At 46.1% G+C, this 22,758-nt stretch overlaps 1 protein-coding gene across 4 annotated transcripts in view; it reads left to right on the top strand.

Annotated features, from left to right (window-relative positions):
* The window catches only part of SIPA1L2 (signal induced proliferation associated 1 like 2), a 236,701-nt gene that overhangs the window by 133,593 nt on the left and 80,350 nt on the right, over positions 1–22,758 (top strand). For all 4 annotated transcript variants that reach the window (XM_060127134.1, XM_060127137.1, XM_060127136.1 and 1 more), the window contains 2 exons: positions 12,947–13,080; positions 15,178–15,366. In XM_060127134.1, coding sequence (XP_059983117.1) covers positions 12,947–13,080; positions 15,178–15,366 — 323 coding nt within the window. The remainder of the gene's footprint in view (positions 1–12,946; positions 13,081–15,177; positions 15,367–22,758) is intronic.

The following is a 22,758-nucleotide window of genomic DNA, read 5'->3' as shown; positions in this document are numbered from 1 at the left end:
TAGACCTTCCTGATGCAGGTAAATGGATGTATGTGGAGCTTGCTCTGGGCGCTCATGCTTCCTTCATTGGTACTTCTGTCATTGTGTACACAGCTGCGTCAGCGCTCTAAGAGCCATTAGCAGTATCATCGTCCGTCGCAGGCACGTGGGGAGATGCCAGGTATTTGCCAGCCGTGATCTGGGCAGAAGAGTTAATGACTGTATTTGCTTTACTCCAAAGAAAAATCTTTCAGCTAGCTTTAGTTGTTTTTTTTAAAATTTATTTATTTTGGTTGCATTGGGTCCTTGTTGCTGTGCACGGGCTTTCTCTAGTTGCAGCGAGCAGGGGCTACTCTTCGTTGCGGTGCGCGGGCTTCTCATTGCAGTGGCTTCTCTTGTTGGGGAGCACGGGCTCTAGGCGCGTGGGCTTCAGTAGTTGTGGTATACGGGCTCAGTAGTTGTGGCTCGTGGGCTCTAGAGCGCAGGCTCAGTAGTTGTGGCGCGTGGGCTTAGTTGCTGCACGGCATGTGGGATCTTCCCAGACCGGGGCTCGAACCCATGTCCCCTGCCTTGGCAGGCAGATTCTTAACCATTGTGCCACCGGGGAAGCCCTAGAATTTACTGTTTTTGCTATCTGCATTGAAATGCACAGAGACATTCTCTTTGAATTTCCCCTGAAATCTGCAGGTTAAGGTGAGGTGGCTGTGAGGGGCTGTTTGGGATGTCCTTGGCACTCTGGGGTTGCCAAATCTTCACTGAACTCTGTGAAGGAGGCCTTTGTGCCCAGCTCATTTTTTTCTTGGAATTTTCTATGACAAGTACAACAAAAGAAGTATGTATCTAGTAGAAATCCTTTGTAAAGAGCTGAACTGGTTTTAGGGGGCAGACTCTGTAGTGTGTATGAAAGAGAGTCTTAGTTTGCCCTCTTCTCTCCCCACTGCCTGGTGCTTAGGGGCCCTAGTGTTTATAGTTCCGTCATGTGTCCATGAATAGGACAGAGAACTTCTTTGATTTCCCCTTCCCATCGTAGCTTTACAAGACTTCTTAGGTGTGGGCAGATTGGAATTCTTTTTGAAAAGGTTGGAATTTTTCAGAAAAGAGTGTTTAGCTGCTTCTGAGCAGACTGGGTGTCCAACAGAAGCCATAGCCGTACCGCAGCGTAGGGTGTAAGACTGGCCTTTCCAAGGTCTATTTCTGCCCCTATCACCAAGTCCAAGGTCAGACGGCTGACCACGTGACAAGCCAATAAATCAAGAAACAACTTGTTGGGGCAAGGAATGGCCACTTTATTTGGAAAGCCAGCAGACTGAGAAGAAGGTGGACTAGTGTCCCAAAGAACCATCTTAACTTGAGTTAGAACTGAGGCGTCTTTTATACCCGAAGGGGGAAGGGTTGTGGCTGGTTGTTGCAGACTTCTTGGTCTCGGAATCCTTTGTTCTTGCAGCTCTCCACATAGGTCAGGTCACCATGTTCCCTGGAAATCTCCAGCAAGACAATTGTTATTCTCTGTTCTGTAACTTTTTATCTCCCTATGAATAGAAAAGTGTTAGACCCTTAAAGGTCAGACCCTTGAGAACGGGCTCTCCTGTATATTTCAGGCTGCAGGCAACATTCTTAACTTGTAGCCAAAGCAATAAAATACAAAGGCTAAAGTCAAAGAAACAGATCTAATATGGAGGCAGATTTGTTCTTCCTTATTACACCAGTAGCAAAATGCAAGGAAGTTTTCCCAGTTAACTGCCACATCAGTCAAACTATACAGAAATATTAGAGTATTAATACAAAGGTGAAAGTAAAAGAAACATCCAGTATGGAGTCAGATTTGTTGTTCCCTTATTACACCCCAAGATGCCAGCCCTTAAGCCTTTGAAGGCCCTTCCTGTGTCTGGCCCAGCCCTGGCTGCTGGATATGCTGCACCTCCAGGCATTCTCTCCAGGGCCTCTTTTCTGTAAAAATCTTTAAGTTCACTAATTTTTTTAACTACTGTTACCCAGCTCTATGTAAATTTATCCTTTTCTCCAGTGGTAATCTTTGTCCTTAATATTTTAACTGAAACTTATTATTCGTACATACATCTGCTAAATTAACAAATAAAAGCAAAGAATTCTTCTAGAATATGTATAATAACTCTTGCCCCTTTTGATACCAACCAACTCTTTAGTGGCTGGGGAATCGTCTTTTTGCCAGTGGGCAGCGGTGTCTGTCCACTCATTGTAGTTGGAGGCCTGTTACTGGCAGGCAGGGCAGCGTATCTTGATGTAATGAGCATAGACTGTTCTGAAATCAGACTCTTGGGTTTACATCCCAGCTCAGTTTTGGACAACTTCTTGAACTTCTTTGTGCCTCAGTTCATCATCTAAAAATGGGATCATAATAAAAATATAAAAATATCTCCTGTAAAGGGCTTAGAACAGTGCCTGTTACATAGTATATATCCTGGTCCTCCCAGGAGTTCTTCAATAAATGTATGGGACTTCTCTCGAAAAAGAAACTAGTGTCCCCACCGCCGGTGCAGCATTTAAAGGGCAGGACTTTATCTTAATGGTTAAAAAGATGAAGAGAGAAAATAGTAGAGAGAACCATATGGCAGGGTGGGCCCCGGGGGAAAGGTGTCTGGTGAAGTCTGCCACTCCATTCCAAACACATTCACTTAAGTTTCACTAATGCGGCGGTTGTGGGCAGGAGGGTACTTTTACGTATCAAATGAACCCCATTGCTGAGCGATGCATGGCTGCATTTGCTTTGAATTTCATGCCTGGTGGCTTCTTTTTTTTTTTTCCCGCTCTGGTTTTATACAGTCACTGCAGAAAATTAATAGCGAATTGGACACTATTAAATTCACATGGGGGAACTGAGTACCACCTAACAATTGTACTGTTCTGGGATGCAAATTCTTCCTTTAGCGGACACAATCAACTCAGTTCTTAACCATAGCGCCTGGCCAGTACCTCCACAAACAGAACTCCTGTGGAGGTCCAGGGGGGCTCTTAGCACGGAGGAATCACCCAGCTGCACAGGGGGGTTCAGCCTGTGGGTTATAGTCATATGGGTTCCATGTGGCTGAGGGGGCAGAGGGTAGTGGGGGCTGGGAAACATGTATGCTGTGCTGGGGGGTCACAGTTCCCATCCCCTGCAGCATTTTAGAACTGTATGCTAGTTCATCCTATTCATCCTTTGTCCTCAGATGTGTTCTCAGTCAGTTACTGAGGAGGAACTGATGCTCTCATATTTCTCTAGGAAGAGTTATTAATACTCTAATATTTCTGCATAGTTTGACTCATACGGCAGTTAACTGGGAAAACTTCCTTGCATTTTGCTACTGGTGTAATAAGGAAGAACAAATCTGCCTCCATATTAGATCTGTTTCTTTGACTTTAGCCTTTGTATTTTATTGCTTTGGCTACAAGTTAAGAATGTTGCCTATAGCCTGAAATATACAGGAGAGCCCGTTCTCAAGGCTCTGAACTTTAAAGGTATAGCACTTTCGCATTCATATAGAGATAAAAAGTTGCAGAACAGAGAATAACATTTGTCTTGTTGGAGGTTTATGGGAACATGGTGACCTGACCTATGTGGACAGCTGCAAGAACAAAGGATTCTGACCCCAAGAAGTTTGCAACAACTAACCACACTCCTCCCTCACCTTGCCCTTAAAAGTGCTTTGCTCTGAAGCCCTTCAAGGAGTTCCGGGGCTTTTGGGGCACAAGCCACTCGTCTTCTCGCATGGTCCTGCAATAAACCTTTCTCTGCTCCAAACTCCGACGTTTGGGTCTGTTTGGCCTCACTGTGCATTGAGCACACGAACTTGGCATTTGGTAACACTGGTCCAGTGTAGCTGGAAGTCAAGGTCTCTGGAAGGTAAGGTCTCAGAGCACCTAGAACTTACTAAAACCCACCTACCCTGCATTTGTTCAGATCCAAAATTTATTTCGCTCTTTGTCTCACTTAGGAAATAAAAGGAAAGCTGGACAACTACTCGGCTCAATAATGATCTGGGCCTCTCAGCTTTTACGCAGTGAACCCTTTCTTTGCTCTCGTAGTGTTTTCTTTCTCCTTCCCATTCTTGTAGCAAAATGACGCTAAAAATTATGCATTATCAAAGGAAGTCTTTGATAGCTGCCCTACTTCTCCAGACTTGCAGTTTTTTTTTAAATAAATTTATTCATTCATTTATTTATTTTTGTTTTTGGCTGTGTTGGGTCTTCGTTGCTGTGCGCGGGCTTTCTCTAGTTGCGGTGAGCAGGGGCCACTCCTCGTGCGCGGGCTTCTCATTGTGGTGGCTTCTCTTGTTGTGGAGCACGGGCTCTAGGTGCACGGACTTCAGTGGTTGTGGCACGTGGGCTCAGTAGTTGTGGCTTGTGGGCTCTAGAGCGCAGGCTCAGTAGTTGTGGTGCATGGGCTTAGTTGATCCGCAGCATGTCGGATCTTCCCGGACCAGGGCTCAAACCCATGTCCCCTGCATTGGCAGGCAGATTCTTAACCACGGCGCCAACAGGGAAGTCCCCAGACTTGCGCTTTTTATTCAAGGTTTTCTTAAAATTGAATCTTCCAAGATACCGTCCTTATGTTCAGGACAGATTTGTTGTCTCATCTTTAAGTTGTGTTCATTTTACTGTGCATGAGTTGATTCTTATAATTTAAGTCTTCACGGTAACCTCATCACCCTTGAGTTGCTTTACATGAGAGAGCTCAAAAGCCAGACTGCCAAGGTTTGCATCCTGACTCTGTCACAGGGGCTTGTGACCTTGAGCACATCATTCACTTCTCAGCGTCAGTATTACCATCTGTGAAATGGGGATACCTGCTCATAGGTAGGGAGATGAATGAGTTAATTTACATAAGGTATGTTTAATATTGTTATTTTCACTGTAATACCTCAGATTTTTCAAGCTTAGCTAATGCTTTGGTTAAATTCTGGTCAAAGGAGAATTCACATAGCAAAAATGCATCATTTTCCCCATCAAATTAGGTAATTTAATCCATGAAACATTAGCAGGGAGTTTGAGATTCCTTGAGGTTCTCTGATGACTCTTAATGTTAGTATCTGCAAAAGCATGTCCTGTTGTTTTTTTCATTCGTCCATTTATGTATTCACCATTCCCTGTTCACATCTTTATAACTCCTGGAATGGGGGAGGTGATTTAACAGTTGTTTGGAGGAGAAAGTGACAGAAGATACATCATAGGTAGGAGCTTAGACAGCAGCCACCTGCAGCCTTGGGTTTAACCCAGCTAGGCAGTGAGCTGACAATTAAATGATCAACTGACTATTGAAAGAACAAAGAAGCATTAAAGGAAAGCTTCTGCTGTGAGTACTAACCAATGCAGGGCGATGGGGCATAGTCCACAGCTGCTAGTGGCTCTTGTGGACTTGTTGATGGTGCCGTGGCCCATATGGTGCTGACACCTCTGAGAAATCACGTGAGGCAGAGCCACGGGGCTTCTCTTTTACATACTGGCCTCGGGAGGCGTGTAGAGTTGAGATCCTCACCTGTTCATTCCCAGAGTGACGGACCCAATACCTCTCCCTTCCAAGATACGACAGTACCTGGAAACAGCCTTTGGGCTAAGGTTCAACGTACCCCTTTTCTTTCCTAAAACTCCTCTGAGTTAGAATTTTTTCTTTTCTTTACTGAGCAGCCAAAGTGCACCACAGAGATAAACTGAATCTCATTTCCTACGCTGAAATCTTGTTAACCAATTTTTTTTTTTTAATCTGGCCCTGTTGTATTTGCACAATATGTAGATTTTCATTCAGCTTTTCCAGTCTTTTCAGAGCTTCCGTTCTGCCAAGGAAGGATTTTATTTGATTCCCCCTTGAAGCAACTTTATGGAAATCAAGGGCTTGGGATAATGATGGGCTCAAGTGGGTGAGGGGCTCACTGTCCTGTGCCCACAGAGGGGAAGGCTCTTGTGATGCAGATGAACAGGCTGAGCTGTCCTGAAGGGGACCAGGTGTCATTTGAGAGGGTCCCCTAGGCTCCCTCCTGGAGGCCATAGGGAGCACCTTCCCTGCTCTAACCTCCACCGTGTGCGGAACGCCCCATATGAAAGCTAGACAGAACGTTACAGTGTGCAGCCTAAGATTGTGGTTTCTTTAGAAACACGTGCAGGTAACCTGCTGGATTTCTTGGTGAGACTGAAAGCACAGAGAGATCCCTTAGAAAATAGCTACGGGGCCTGAGAACTGGCAAGTCCAAAGGTGTGATGGTTTGTACGTAGTAGAAATGTCTTCTCTACTTGCGTTCAAAAGGTGTGTGTCTGTGTGAGAGACAGGAAAATCAAAAACAAGTGTGGGTCATGGCTTGGAGAGGTAGACACTAAGGAAAAAATTGTTTTTCTCACCAATTTGCCTGCCATCTTTGGTGGATAGGGTAATATACATATTTTGGGTTCCCCTCATTTAAAAAGAAATTCGTTACTGGTAGAAATTATTCAGTAAAATATTATATATGCCACGGCTTTCTTTAAAAGGCTACCCTGGATGCGACGTAACCTCTGATTACAGACCAACTTCTGAGATGAAAAGTATGAATCTCCTTTAGTATGACTCTTGAACTATCAGACTGTTGGGCTTAAAAGGAAAATGCCCCGTAATGCTGTTTATTTGATGTTCACTCCCTTTTTGTCTTTCATTGAGTTTTTATTGTTGTTGTTTTCATTAATATGCCTGCTGCCTTCAACTATAACGTCTCTCTCAGGTTAATGATGATAAATGTATTATATATATTTTAGGGGTGGATGAGGTGGGGATGCTGAGCTTAAGAACGGTTATGTAACTAACCCAAGGTTAAGCAGGTGGTAAGTAGGAAAGCTCAGATTCAGAAACCCATTATCAGGCTATTCGAATTATAGATATTTAGGAGTAAGTGAGTTTAGGACTGCTAGTTATATGTGACAATTTCAACACACATGTTATCTCTCCCCGTTTCAAACACCACAAGAAAATGATAATGAAGGAATACAAAAAGGGCATAAAACCACAAAGGAGCAGAAAACTAGGAAGAAGCCAAAGAAATGCCAAAGCTGATAGAGGAACGGGATGGTTCTGCAGATTAGAGGGCGCCACCCCCAGCCAGCGTTGGAGGGCGGTGTGCGGCAGGGACAGGCCATCAGAAGCTAGCCAGCCCACAACCACAGAGCAGGTACCTTTGAAGAAGGGCTGGTGGGGTGAGCTGTGGTGGAGCAGCCATCTTCAGAGATCTGGGATGCTTCTGAGATACTGCTTTTTTTTTTTTTTTTTTTTTTTCGGTACGCGGGCCTCTCACTGTTGTGGCCTGTCTCGTTGCGGAGCACGGGCTCCGGACGCGCACGCTCAGCGGCCATGGCTCACAGGCCCAGCTGCTCCACGGCATGTGGGATCTTCCCGGACCGGGGCATGAACCCACGTCCCCTGCATTGGCAGGCGGACTTTCAACCACTGCGCCACCAGGAAAGCCCCCGAGATACTGCTTTTGACTAAACGCCCACAGTGGCCGCCACCACCCCACCCAGGCTCTGCCCCAGGACTGGGTCTCCTCTGTGTCCTGTAGCTGAGTCTTCTCCCCAGTCGTGGCCACCCCACACCCACCAAAACATCTTAGAATTAATAAATGAAATCAGCAAAGTTTCAGGATACAAGATTAATATACAGAAATCAGTTGCTTTTTCATAGACTGATAATGAACTACCATAAAGGGAGACTAAAAAATAACAATCCCGTTTAAAATTGCATCTAAAAGAATAAAACATTTAGGAATAAACAGGAGGTGAAAGACCTATACTCTGAAAATTATAAAATACTGAAGAAGGAAATTGAAGATGATACAAAGAAATGGAAAGATATCCAGTGCTCTTGGATTGGAAGAATATTGTTAAAATGGTCATACTACCCAAAGCAATCTACAGATCAAATGCAGTCCTTATCAGAATACCCATGATGTTTTTCATAGAACTAGAACAAATAATCTTAAAATTCCTGTGGATCCACAGAACACCAAAATTATCAAAACAATCTTGAGAATAAAGAACAAACTTGGAGGTATCACCCTCTCAGACTTCAGACTGTGCTACAAAGCTACACTAATCAAAACAGCATGGTACTGACATGAAAACAGACATATAGATCAATGGAACAGAATAAAGAGCTGAGAAGTAAACCCGCACATTTATGGTCAATTAATTTATGACAAAAGAGACAATACACAGTGGAGAAAAGACAGTCTCTTCAATAAGTGGTGCTTGGAAAACTGGACAGCTACATGTAAAAGAGTGAGATTAGAACATTTCCTCACACTATATGCAAAAATAATGTCAAAATGGATTAAAGACCTAAATCCTGTAGACCATAAAATTCATTGAAGAGAACATAGGCAGAACACTCTTTGATGTGAGTCATAGAAATATTTTTTTTGGATCTGAGGCAAAAGAAATAAAAGCAAATATAATCAAGTGGAACCTAATTAAACTTAAAAGCTTTTGCACAGCAAAGGAAACCAGTGACAAAACAAAAAGACATTCTACCGAATGGGATAAAATATCTGCAAATGATATGACTGATGAGGGGTTAATAATGAAAACATATAAACAGCTTATCCAACTCAATATCACAAACCAAACAACCCAATTAAAAAATGGGCAGAAGACCTGAATAGACATTTTTCCAAAGAAGATATACAGATGGCTAACCAGCACATGAAAAAAATGCTCAACATCACTAATTATTAGAGAAATAGAAATCAAGACAACAACGATAGATCACCTCACACCAGTCAGGATGGCCATCACCTAAAAGTCCACAAATAACACACGTTGGCGAGGATGTGGGCAAAAAGGAACCCTCCTACGCTGTTGGTGGGAATGTAAACTGGTGCAGCTATTATGGAGAACAGTATGGAGGTTCCTAAAAAAACAAAAAATAGAACCACCATATATCATCCAGCAATTCCACTCCTGGCTGTATATCCAGAAAAAACAAAAACACTAATTAGAAAAGATACCCACACCCCAATGTGCATAACAGTGCTGTTTACAGTAGCCAAGACATGGAAGCAACCCGAGTGTCCATCAACAGATGAATGGATAAAGAATTGGTACATATATATAATGGAATATTACTCAGCCATAAAAATGAATGAAATTCTGCCATTTGCAGCAATGTGTTTGTACCTAGAGAATGTTATGCTTAATGAAATAGGTCAGACGGAGAAGGACAAATACTGTATGATATATGTGGAATCTAAAAAATAAAAGAAAAAAAGCAGACTCACTGCCATAGAAAACAAACTACTGGTAACCAGTGGGGAGAGGAAAGCAGGGAGGGTCAGAGTAGGGGATTAAGAGATACAAATTATTTTGTATGAAATAGATAAGCAACAAGGATGTATTGTACAGCAATTATATTGTACAGAAATTATAGCCATTATCTTGTAATAACTTTTAATGGAGTGAAATCTGTAAAAATACTGCATCACTATGCTGTATACCTGAAACTAATATACTGTAAATCAGCTATACTTTAAAAAAAATTTTTGAAGGACTTAGCCTCATCTGGAGAGGCGGTGAATATTCCCGCTGGGCGTGATGTTTGCATTGAGTCTGGAATGATGAATAGGAACGTCAAGCGAAGAAAAGTGGGAGAGGTGACAGGCAGAGGGGGCAAAGGCGTGTGAGTGAGGAGATTTATGAGAGAAGAGCCTAGACAGAGATTGGATGACAGCACTGAGGACTTCAAAGGAGAAGATGGTTTGATGGACGGAAGGGGAGACAGAAGGATAGGCTTTCCAACATGTAAGCATGAAGACAGAGGCAGAATCAGAGAGGACAGCCTGGCTGAGAAGACGCCGGGGAGGAGCGACACAAGAAACCCAGAAGCAAAGAGCTGGGAGATGCCTCATTCTGAATGGGGTCGTTCCAGCGGTCTAGGAAGTAGAGGGTCCCAGCCCAACGTGGGTGGCCAGTGGCGCACACATGGCGGACTGCTAAGGCAGAGACTGGAAGGTGGGTGCTGGCTTTGCCGGCAGACGCCGTGGAGTCCTGAGCAGAGTGGTAGTGTGGAAGAAACTGAGCGGTGGTTGAGGACCACTGATAGTTGAGAAAATGGGAAGAGACAGGGTGATTACTTGAGGAATAGTAATTCTCCTCCCTGGAGGCAGTGGGGTGAAACTGCTGGGGTGAGTGAAATGCTCATGACTTGTATCCGTGCCAGAGACCCGTCCACTTCCGAGGACTACCAACCCTTCCTCTCACTGACCTTCTGTTTCCTCCCCAGTTTTAAAAAAATATACTTCACATACAGTGAAATTCACCCCTTTTAAAAGGTGTGCAGTTCTCAGAGTTTTGACAAATGCGTGTGTTACGTAACCACCACCACAATCAAGATGTGGGATAGCTCCATCACCCCAGAAAACTCCCCCGTGCACCCCTGTAGACAGCCCCTGCCCCTGCCGTCACTGCTCTGTCACCTGTTCCTAGAGCACCTACTAAGTGTGAGAGCAGCACACACACACTTTGGGATTTTTAGTTGTCACGTATTAGAACTAATAATGGGGTGCACTTAATCTGGGCTCTCAGTTTTATCCTGAAAAGGGGTTTTGGTTGTTTGTTCACTATTTCTCCCTAAAATAATTTGAAGCTCTTTTGATTTATGTCACGGGTTTCATCAGATGCCTAACAAGGAACCGATTTGAGCATTTTTTTGCCAGTCACTTTTTTTTTCTTTTTAACATCTTTATTGGAGTATAATTGCTTTATAATGTTGTGTTAGTTTCTGCTGTATAACAAGGTGAATCAGCTGTACATACACATAATCCCCCTATCCCTTCCCTCTTGTGTCTCCCTCCCTCCCACCCTCCCTATCCCACCCCTCTAGGTGGTCACAAAACACCAGCTGATCTCCCTGTGCTATGCGGCTGCTTCCCACTAGCTATCTATTTTATGTTTGGTAGTGTATATATGTCCATGCCACTCTCTCACATCGTCCGGTAACTTCTTGAAGTGGGTTCTTAAATGTACCAAGCTGATGATAAATAACCCCTCGGGGTAAATAACTCTTTTTTTTCAATGTATGCTTAATTTCACTGGAGTCCTACAGGTTTGTAATAGTTAACCAGACTGTTACCAGAGTTATCCATGAAAAACAAAGGCTCGTTTCCTATCATGAGTCTAGAACTAAGTCAGTACTTCACCTTTTAGTCCCTAAAAGAGTCGACTTGCTCTTCTAGCCCTGCCTGGCCTAAAAGGGAAATTATGTCAGTATTTATCTCGTTTGGTTGCAAGAAGTAAAACGCAAATTATCTGCCTTTTAAGATGTAGCCAGTATTCATTAGCGGCTTTCGGTAATATTTCCCTTGAGTGATACAAGTGCCGTTGTTCTTTGTTGAACTTCACCTGTTTTCCACATTCTGAATAACATTCTCTATTCCTTCAGAAATTACTGTGGCAGAAAATGGTAGCATAACCCAAAGCCTTTGGAACACCTATGGCTTTTCTTTCAAGCTTACAAACGTTTGCTATAGTATGTTTCTCTTTAACTGAAAACTGTTAAGTCAGAAAGATTGGCCAGAACCACTAAGGTGACATTGAAAAGGGGTAGAAGCAGTTTTGCCTGCGGGGTGAAACAAATCAATGTTTTAAGTGTACATCTTGGAGAACGGCCCAGGAAGCAGCTCAATAGGAAATAAGTGAATACCACCAGGGGCTTTGCAGGGACCACTTGCTCTGCACGGATTACTGGTGTGAAGGGTTCGAATAAACGTTTGGCTGACTGCACCCTCTGTTCTGTATGGGTCGGACCACACCTGAGTGTTCAGTTTGGGTCCTTACAGAAGACAACACTTACAAAGTCTGGTTGCAGTGAAGCGTGTTTACTTCTTTTAGCAGCGCTCACTCACGTGTCCAGAAGGGATTCTCGCAAAGCAGTGAGCTTGCTGTCACTGGCAGCGCTCAGACTAGAACGCGTGCTTCGTGAGCGGGGAGTTTTTCTGGATTATGACCCCGCTCCTGAGACAGTGCCTGGCGCACACTTGTTGAGTGTGTAAATAAAAGTCTAATGACCGTCTCTTAGGAAGAATGTCCTCGGGGGTCCCTGTGCTAGGTGGACAGGAGGGCCCCAGAGTGCATTCCTCTGGTGAGATTGTGTGCATTTAGATCTCTATGGGACCCTGACTTTATGTGAAAGAAATGATGAGCTGATAACATAGTAAACTAAGTTGTGGTATTTTAGGAGATATAATTTGGACTCAGCAGCTTAATGACCTTTTATCGACTTTTTGTCCGCTGATCCACTTTGCTTTAGACTCTCAGGTGCTTTCATGACGTCATCGTGACAGGGTGGTCTTTGCCGCTGCCCTGTTCTCCGAGATGAATCCGGCTCTTCTGAGTGGCTGATAAGCTCACCTCCACTGCCTTTAATCAGTCAGAGGAGGTGACCTTCCCAGCTGGAGGAAAACTGTTCAGGCTCGGTTCTTCAAGTTGCCACGTTCCTTTTTTAACAGTTTCTAAGATGGCAAAACGCTTTCCAGTGATGCCAAACTCAACTTTGGGGCTCCTGAGCAGCTTATGAACTAGTGAGAAGCAGAATGGGAGGATGAAGTAGTAGAAAATGACAGGTTAAAAGTGCATCTGGGGCTTCCCCGGTGGCGCAGTGGTTGGGAGTCCGCCTGCCGATGCAGGGGACGTGGGTTCGTGCCCCGGTCTGGGAAGATCCCACATGCCGCAGAGTGGCTGGGCCCGTGAGCCACGGCCACTGGGCCTGTGCGTCCGGAGCCTGTGCTCCGCAACGGGAGAGGCCACAACAGTGAGAGGCCCGCGTACCGCAAAAAAAAAAAAAAAAGTGCATCTGATTTGGAGGCAAATAAATGGATCACATCTGGGGGAATCCTGCACCAGAGCCACTGGTACCTCTTCAAGGATTAGATACACACGCTGAAAGATACCCACCCTGTTCTTTGTTCCCTTCTCCTCATGCCACTGCTCTCTCCCATTGCAGAGCACCAGAACTACTTTGGAATCGATGAGAACCTCGGCCCTGTGGCAGTCAGCATCCGGAGGGAGAAGGTGGAAGACCCCAAGGAGAAAGAAGGGTCCCAGTTCAACTACCGGGTGGCTTTCAGGACGAGCGAGGTACTGGGCGCTCATGGGGTGTGTCCTGGGCTGGGCCTCAGGGTCACCGCTTGGTTAAGGTGTTGCTTTCATTGTCAGTGCTGTGATCCCAGCAGTTCCGGTGACCAAAAGGGCTTAGACTGTTTTGTTCAAAGTAGAAAATGTGAAGACCTGTGGTGGATGTGGCAGTGATTTGACTGCCGCCTTACATGACAGAAAGGATAAAATGATCAAAATGCAAGGTTTTCGGGCCTGGAGCAGAGGACAAACTTGAACTCTATGATTCATGTCAGAATTGAAGGACGACTTCAGCGTCGAATGCAGAAAACCAGGAGACCGCCCGTGGGGTGGGTGTTGGCTTAGCGTGTCTGTAGGTGCAGCAGCTCCGTGGCCCTGCACTTCGTCCCGCCAGCGCCCAGGCTACTTCCCCGCTGGTCTTGCTTTGGGTGAAAAGTGCGACTGTTATACACCATATGGCCGATGCGTGGAGCCCTGTAGGCGGGGATGTTGATTTATATGAAGAACTAGATCTGGCCTGCACTTCAGGTTTTATCCTCTTGACCACTGTAATTAGGTGGGAATGTGTCGTCCACACAGTCCAGAATGTGATTCCTTCTGGATCAGAGTACAGAGAGCCCCTCGCCGGCCCTGCCCAAGCCTGGCACTTTGGTGCCCACTGCCTGTGCATCGGTGCTCCCGTGAACTGGGCTCTGTGCCGTAAAGAGGGAAGGAAGCCCTCTCTGGAGGTGACATATTGTAAGTTACGGACCTGCAGCGTCCCGTTCAGTAGCCACTAACCACGTGTGACTATTTAAATTTAAGGTAATTGAATAAAATAAAAAACGTGGTTCCGCGTCACACCTGTCACCTGTGGTTCCGCGTCACACCTGTCACCTGTGGTTCCGTCACACCTGTCACCTGTGGTTCCGTCACACCTGTCACGGGTCAGGCGCTCCGCAGCCACTCGGGGCTGGTGGCTCCCGTATCAGCCAGTGCAGATGGAGGGCGGTCTCATCGCCGCAGAAAGCCCTGTTGCACAGCGGTGCCCCGGAGCTCTGTGCAAATGCTAGGCGCCGTTGTTACCACGTCACTACGGCTGCTTTGTCGGAGGGGTGGGATTAGAGCCAGACCTCTCGGCTGGCCGTGCTGGGCCTCCTCTCTCCGCGTATTTGACCTGGGCTTAGATGACACGTGTCAGAATAGTGGCTCCAGGCTTTCACGACGTGTTTGAGGACATATCACAGATCAGGAGGCAGAGTCCGGTGGTGGTCTTCCCAGCCCTGGGTCACCTGCCCACGGGGGTCACGGGATCGCCCCACTCGGCCTCGGGAATTGCCAGCCATGGAAAGTTAAATAGGAAAAGTGGAAGAAAAGAAGATGATGTAGAGAAAAATGGGAAAAAGAAAACGGAAGGATGGAGGAGGTCGTTGTGGCTAGCCCGGCCCTAGGACCCCCGGCTCGTCCTCGGCATCCCTCTGGTGTCGGTTCCGATCGTGGTGGGAGTGACTTAACGTCCCCGGGCGGGCCTTTGTCTCACTCCTCCTCGTGCTTCACGCACGTCTGGTTATATCAGCCCCGCCTGGCTCCTTCCTGACCCACAAGTCCTTCGGTTGTTTAAAGACTGACTGTTGAGTGTTGAATTTGCTTTTTCAGATCGAGAACTTTTAGCCTCTTTTGCCCAACTCCAAAAAGAGCCTTAGCTTTCTTCCTCCTTTTTTTTTTTTTTACATCTTTATTGGAGTATAATTGCTTTACAATGATGTGTTAGTTTCTGCTTTATAGCTGTGAATCAGTTATACATATACATATGTCCCCATATCTCTTCCCTCTTGCATCTCCCTCCCTCCCACCCTCCCTATCCCACCCCTCTAGGTGGTCACAAAGCACCGAGCTCTTCTCCCTGTGCTATGCGGCTGCTTCCCACTAGCTATCCATTTTACGTTTGGTAGTGTATATATGTCCATGCCACTCTGTCACTTTGTCACAGCTGACCCTTCCCCCTCCCCATATCCTCAAGTCCATTCTCTCTTCCTCTTTTTTTAAGGCAACTAAAAAGTTACGCTTTAAAGAGGTAACCAGGAATCAGTGTTGACTGGAACGTTGTATTTGCCCCTGCAGCTGACAACCCTGAGAGGAGCGATTTTGGAAGATGCCATACCCTCTACCGCCAGGCATGGGACTGCGCGGGGACTCCCTCTCAAAGAAGTCCTGGAGTGCGTCGTTCCAGAGCTGAGCATCCAGTGCCTGAGGCAGGCCTCGAGCTCGCCCAAGGTCTCGGAGCAGCTGCTCAAGCTAGATGAGCAAGGGGTGTGTATCACGTGGGAGACTGTAAGTGTGCGGGACTTTGTGTCCATGTTTCTGAATGTTTTGGAGTTTTCCCATCCATCTGCCTTTGGAGATCATTTATTTTTAATGCCTTAAAGCATTTTCCTCCAGTTTTTCTCGAATATGCCTCTATACTAGTTAAGTAACATGATGCCTTTAATAATAAGTGCAGTGCACCTCCTGCTGAGTTGTGACTTGCGTTGTTTTTACCAGGGTTTTGGTATGTCCCAGCCAGCAGGGGCAGATCTGATTCATGATGATTAGAGACTGCTGGTGTATTTTCCCAGGGTGTAAAGACCTCACGTTGGGCCTTTCCCTGAACTAACATTTATTCTTGTCTGCTATGTGCAAAGTGTCATGCTAACAGATGTCAGTGAACAGCATGTATCAGGAGGCTTGAAGCTAAGACTTGGTCCCTACCCTTGGGGCCATTAAGACGAAGAACGCCATGGCTGTTAGTGTGGTCATGGGTCGTGGAGACATAGAAATGCAGTGTGTGCTCTGGGAAAAGAGAAAGTAACATCTGAAGGAGGTGGTGTTGTAACTGGGCCTTTAGACTTGAGTAGAATTCCAACAGGGAGATACGAGCAGTTGGCTCTTTTAGAAACTATGGCCAGTTTCTTTACAAGAGAAGGGCACACGCAGGGAGGTTAGGAGTTAAAACAACAACAGTTACAAAATATGTTGAGGCTGGAGTGAATGCTGGGCTAAGGAGTTAGCACTGGATCCAGGAGGTGGTAGGGAACATTGAAGGTTTGCCGGTAGGATGTGACATGCTCGTAGCCATAATTTAGGACGATTATTCTGGTAGAAGGGTACTGGATAGGCTGGTGAAGGTAGAGCCTGATGATGGCCTGGAGCTCAATTATGTGATCATTAATAGCATCCGGGAGAGAATTAATGATGGACAGGATTTAGGTGGTGGCCCAGAAGATGGAAAGAAGCCTTTTAACTTCAGATGCAAGATAATTTGGAGGCGAAACTGAGTGGTCGGTGCCCAAGGGTATGCAATTTATTTTAAATGTGTGGATTTGTTTTTAAATACATGCTTTGCAGAAAGAAAAAGACAATTGTGATGTCTTTCCAGAATGTTCCAAGGACAATTCTTTCTCATGTTTTGGAGGGAGTATGCGGGATTTCTTGGTGGACCCAGTAACACACTCCCTGTGGTATATTGGTGGAGTATTTGATACTGAGATGGCTGGAATTCTAAGAGATGAAGTTGTAATTGCGCTAGCAAATTAACACTGCATTCTCAGCCAGAGGAAGCAGGCACTGTGACATTCAGAGTGGATAATCCTGCAGTCTGTCTTTCTCAAGAATGAAGGCTGATCTATTAAAAACAACAACTAAACCAAACCAAAACTTGAACTTGAACAATTGGCTTCTAAAATCCCACAGAAGAGTTCATCATGGTCGTCGCTGGTAAAGTGCTCTGAGAATGGTCATGTCATGAGGCAGTTGAGGAAATCCTGTTGTCATGGAGGGACAGAGCGGGTGTGTCGCTGCTGGTCCAGGGACTCAGAGTTCAGGTGGGTTTGGTGGGAAGGACAGCATTTGTCACCGAACCAAACCTGAGTCCACTCACCTGCAGGTAGGTGCAGTAAAGTCAATCTCCTGACACCGGGTTTGGGTGAAGGAAAGTGCAGCGTTTATTGTAAAGTCACCAGTCCAGGGAGAATGGGTGGCTTGTGCTCGAAAACCCCAAACTCCCCGAAGGGTTTCAGCAGAGCAATTTTTTTTTCTTTTTTAACATCTTTATTGGATTATAATTGCTTTACAGTGGTGTGTTAGTTTCTGCTGTATAACAAAGTGAATCAGCTATACGTATACATATATCCCCATATCCCCTCCCTCTTGCGTCTCCCTCCCACCCTCCCTCTCCCACTCCTCTGGATGGTCGCAGAGTACTGAGCTGATCTCCTGTGCTATGCGGCTGCTTCCCGCTAGCTATCTATTTTATATTTGGTAGTGTATATATAAGTCCATGCCCCTCTCTCACTTCGTCCCAGCTTACCCTTCCCCCTCACTGTGTCCTCAAGTCCATTCTCTACATCTGCGTCTTTATTCCTGTCCTGCCCCTAGGTTCTTCAGAAGCATTTTTTTCTAGATTCCATATATATATGTTAGCATACGGTATTTGTTTTTCTCTTTCTGACTTACTTCACTCTGTATGAAAGACGCTAGGTCCGTCCACCTCACTACAAATAACTCAGTTTTGTTTCTTTTTATGGCTGAGTAATATTCCATTGTATATATGGGCCACATCTTATTTATCCATTCGTCTGTCAGTGGACACTTAGGTTGCTTCCATGTCCTGGCTATTGTAAATAGAGCTGCAGTGAACATTGTGGTACATGACTCTTTTTGAATTATGGTTTTCTCAGGGTATATGCCCAGGAGTGGGATTGCTGGGTCTATGGTAGTTCTATTTTTAGCTTTTTAAGGAACCTCCATACTGTTCTCCAGTGGCTGTATCAGTTTACATTCCCACCAACAGTGCAAGAGGGTTCCCTTTTCTCCACACCCTCTCCAGCATTTATTGTTTGTAGATTTTTTGATGAGGGCCATTCTGACCGGTGTGAGGTGATACCTCATTGTAGTTTTGATCAGCAGAGCAATTTTAAAGGCCAGGTGAGGGAGGGGAACATCAGGGTCTGTGATCAGCTCGTGCACAGTTCTCTGACTGGTTGATGGTGGTCAGTCCTTAGGCACCAGAAGGTCTGGGAGCTACGTGCTCATGATCATCAAGTAATTTCTTCCATTTGGGAGTGGTTTTAGCATCTGAAAAACAACTCAGGAAATAGGCGTCAGATACTGTTATCTGGTCTATTATCTGGGTACTTCAGAGAGGAGCTACAGCAGAGGGTATGGGGGAGGCGTCTGTCCTGGGAAGGCCCCATAGGGTCCTGCTCTGTTACACATTCACTTCTGTGTCATGGAAGAGTCTGGAAGAGAGGTGCCGACCCCCGTGGTCTTCATCCCTTTATGTTTCTGGTGTGTGTTGCTTCTCCCTTGATTACACGTCCCTCACCTGCTGGGTAGCAGGTGCCTGGCGGATGAGGTGCTTGGTCCCTCAGCCTGCTGTGGAGGAGTCCGCAGGTGGCCCTGTGTTCCCCAGCCTGGATCCCGACGCCCAAGCCCTGAGAGACGTTACAGCAGCCGCAGGTGACTGTCTCCTCACAGAATGAAGCAGGCACTTCTTGGGATGTCCGTCCGGCAGAATAGGTCCAGGAGCTACGCCGGTGGGAGGCAGTGAAGGTCATAAAAATGGCTCTGCCAGGGAATTTCTCTTAAACTAAGCCTTCAGGTACTTTGAATGGACACCTGTTTACAATCTGACGTCAATGAATTAATTTTGAGAACTGGGTGCTTGTTTTAAGCACACCAGTGCATTTAGAGCTCTAGCTGTATTCATGTGTTTTTTCTTTTGAGATTATATTTATTTGACTCTGGTATACTTTCATAATGGTGTACAATATGACATTTTAATGCCCCCCAACTCCTAGTGGTATCTCATTTCCATATTACGTCAGCAAGAGCTACTTACTATTTATGCTCATCTCTGAAAGATAGTAGACAGCTTTTCTAACATCCTGGTTTCCAAAGGATCCTTAAAAGTTGCCCTAACCTGTCTGGGTGTTGTGAGTCACTTCTGGGTAGTGCTGTCTTTATCTACTTTCCTGATAAAAAATCTTCCCAGGGAGGGGATGGGCCAGTTTTATGTTGCTGGTCTTAAGGGGTTTTAATCTTGAAAAAATACTTTAAAGGACATATTGTCGTTTTCTGCTTTCTTGGAGTTTGGGATCCATTCCTGGTTTGACAGTCACTGTGTTTATCTGCTCTGCGCAAGACATGTTGTATCAGTGGGAGATATGGTGGGTATCGGGTCATTCATTCCGTTCTTTACATTTGGTAAGATGTTTTGAACAGGAAGACTCCATGCCATGGAGAATCATAAGGGAAGGAATTATCAATCAGGACTTTGAAAGTTTTGCTACTTTATCTACATAAATTCACCTCCCAACCTCTAAGATACCATTTTTCCTTTTTTATAGGACTATCCTAGTTTGTATAACAGGTGAATTCCCAAGATTATGTACGTTGACTTTTTTTTTTTTTAATTGAAGTGTGGTCGATCTACAATGTGTCAGTTTCAGGTGTACAGTAAAGTGATTCAGTTATACATAGATATGTATTCCTTTTCAGATTCTTTTCCATTTAGGTTATTACAGTATATTGAATATAGTTCCCTGCGTTTATTTTATATATAGTAGTGTGTATCTGTTAATCCCAAACTCCTAATTTATCTTTACCCACTAGGTTGACTTCTTAAAAAATTAATTCAGATACATTATGACAGCTCACTAACTTAGAATATTAGGGCATCTTTGGATTAATTTGTTCACAAGCCGATCACCCCTTCTGCTCTTGTCTCCTCACCCAGATGTATGTTCACTCACATACCAGGTTTACTTGACACAAAGTCAAGCGGGTCTAAATCCATGACACTACACGCTTAGAGCAGGTGGTTGAGTTGGGAGGATGCAGTGGAAGGACTTTCCTGCACACCTGAATTTATTTTCAAGGCCATTCTGAGGCTCTGTTTTTTGTCACCTTCCTTTAAATTTAAATTTTCTCGTCAATAATGACGGGGCTTCTGGCCTTTGGAACAGAGCACTCAGTTTTTATCCAGTCGCAGGAGGCAAGGGATCGTCTGCCTGTCCGTGCAGGGTCTGTGTGTCCAACTCTGGGCACGGGAGCAGTATAGAGTTTGGGCAAGTGGGTGTTTTTAGTTTTTGACCGTGGGGACGCCCAAGTGCCGGCCTCGTTCACCCCAGGACAGTGGGACTGGCTGTGATTCTCATCAGAGCAGTTAAAGGAAGGTCAGTGGGATGGGGACGTGGTTAGCCTCACTCAGCCTGAGGTGTAGAGGGCTTAGAAACAAAGCCTTGTTCCGAGAGAACTGGGGGTTTTAGTTCATGGGGACCTGGAGTCTGTCCTCCCCTTGGTACCGCGATCAGGCTGAAGAGGTGTGCAAGCTTTCTGGTGAACCACGGGCAGGAGGGGGTCAGCCTTGGTGTTGCATTTCCATTGATTTCATGCGGTTTATAAGAGATTGGAGTGAGAGAGGTCTCTTCCTTCACACCGTGTCTCATCCTCTTACTGTTTTAGTGGAATCACAGGCCTTGTAGTAAACAGGCCACAGTGGTTTATTCTCAGTCACTGGAGCAGAGCTCTAGGAGCTGGGGCAAGACACCTGGGGGCTTTGAAGTCTACTTTAGCCTCACCCCCTGATTCCCATGGGCCCAGGGCTGTTTGGGTAGAAAGCAAGTCCTGTTCCCAGCGGGGATGTAGACACAGGCTGGTCTGCGATGGCTGGAAGGAGAGGGGTGTGAGCGGATGGCACTGCGCTCAGCAGGGAAGCCCCGGGGGCTTCAGCTCTCCAGGTATTTGGCCTTTGCCTGAGTCCACAGGGAGCATCAGGTCCGCAAGAGTCAGGAATCAGAGAGAACCTGTGCTGGTCCAGGGAGGCTCTGCTCCACCCGCATGGGGCCGCCGCGGCCCCACCCCTGGGGCCCCAGACAGCTTTGCTCTGGGCCTGCTCCGCAAAGAGGCAGAGGAAGGGTTTCCTGCTGGGGATGGCGGGGCTGCCTGGGACAAGCTGCAGGTGTGGCAGGGGCGCGACGTGAGGTGGCACCAGGAGAGGTGGCAGGGCTCTGGGGGGGGGGCGGCAGGCAGGGGGACAGACAGGGTGGCAGCCCTGGGACAGTGAGCTCCCAGGATGCGGGTGGTGGTACGGCCGCCCCTGCTGGGTGCGGAGGATGTGTGGGCGGGGGCCCGTGGGGCCCTGGGTACCGGTGCCTGCTAACCACTCCACAGGATCTCTGGGGGACTGCCCACGAGGCCAGGGCCAGACAACTGGGGAGAGCGGAAATCCGCTTCTGACAGCAGGCGGGAGGTCCAAGCATCACGGTGCCGGGAGGTACAGCAGTCCCGTAGAGGTCCCGCTAGAGGATTGATCCAGTTCTGGCAGTCACCAAGGCGATCCACATCTGTGGTGACAATCGCCAATCCCAAGCGTTTCCTAAAGTACTCTAAGATCCTGGAGTGTCTTCTGGGTCCCTCAGAACAATTAGTGTTCTGAAACAATTGGTGAAATAATATGAGACATGTGTATTCTACTTCGTGTTTTTGGAGGATGATGGTCTGTTTGCAGTAAGTGTGGTGTCTCTATTTGGATAGTTGAGTTGATCAGAAATATTTATTGCTCAATCCCTGGGCAAATAGAAATGTTTTTTCTGTCTTGACGCCGCTCAAGGACTAGTACAGCACAGCTCATAACACTAACAGCTTACGGCCAGCATCTCATAGCCCCACATTCAGGGCCTGGATCCTTGTCTTCACTGTGTGATTGGGGCCTGTGCGCTCTCCACCCGCCCCCCAAACCCCTCACCGTGGGAGCCATCCCTGTAGGTAGCTTATCCGGTCCAGTTAGGAACAGGTGATTGATGTCTCATTTGGTTCCTCCCCCCTCCCCCGTAGCACTCAGGAGGTGGAGCGCGTGTAGAATGTACTGGCGGTCGGCTGCCCGCCCAGCTCTGAGCTTCCCCTAGCATCTCTGCCGAGATGCCCCAAGCAGGCGGATCCCTACCTGGCTTGGATTGTCCGTTGTCATTGGTCACCCGGATGAGACTGCTGTGATCACTTTGCCACTCAAGGGAAATGAGTACCATTTTACCGTATTGTACTGATCTAGTCAGCTATGAGTTTTGATTAAAGGCTCTGTTTTACAGCTGATAATAAGAGTGAACAGTGTTCCGGATGGATGCCTTTAGGGAATCAGAGAGGGCTGATAACCTGCCAGCCTCTGGAGGCTCAGATCGCTGCTAGGAAGATGAAGTGCCCTGATTTCCTGAGTGACAAGCTCCTCTTTAGGGAAAATACGAAAGCTGTGAAGGTGGATCCAGTTTCTCCCTGGCCTTGGGAGAAAGCAGTGTGGTAGCTTCCAGCACGGTACGGGATAGACAGGGAGATAGAGCTTCAGCAGGAAATCTTCAATTCCTATTAAAATTCTTTATGGCCTATTGTATATCTAGCAGATGTTTTCAAGCCAGTCAAAAATGTAGAAATGACTGTAATTGTTGAGTCAGAGTTACTTTTGTGGAAACAAAACATTATTCTATCACTATACGTATATCACAATTTCCTTACCAGACCTGAATTTGATTTGCTTTTTTTAACTACAGTCTTTCATAGTTCCATGAATGTTCAAATAACGACAACAGAAAAGCATGAGGAACCAGAGAGGGAAAACTTTTAAAGTGTGCAGCTTTTTTTTCTTTCTAACTTGGAAGATAATGCTCATGACTA

Source organism: Lagenorhynchus albirostris, chromosome 16, assembly GCF_949774975.1.
Source record: "Lagenorhynchus albirostris chromosome 16, mLagAlb1.1, whole genome shotgun sequence".
In the NCBI taxonomy this organism is placed as follows: Eukaryota; Metazoa; Chordata; class Mammalia; order Artiodactyla; family Delphinidae; genus Lagenorhynchus; species Lagenorhynchus albirostris.
This window is presented reverse-complemented; position numbering and strand designations above follow the sequence as displayed.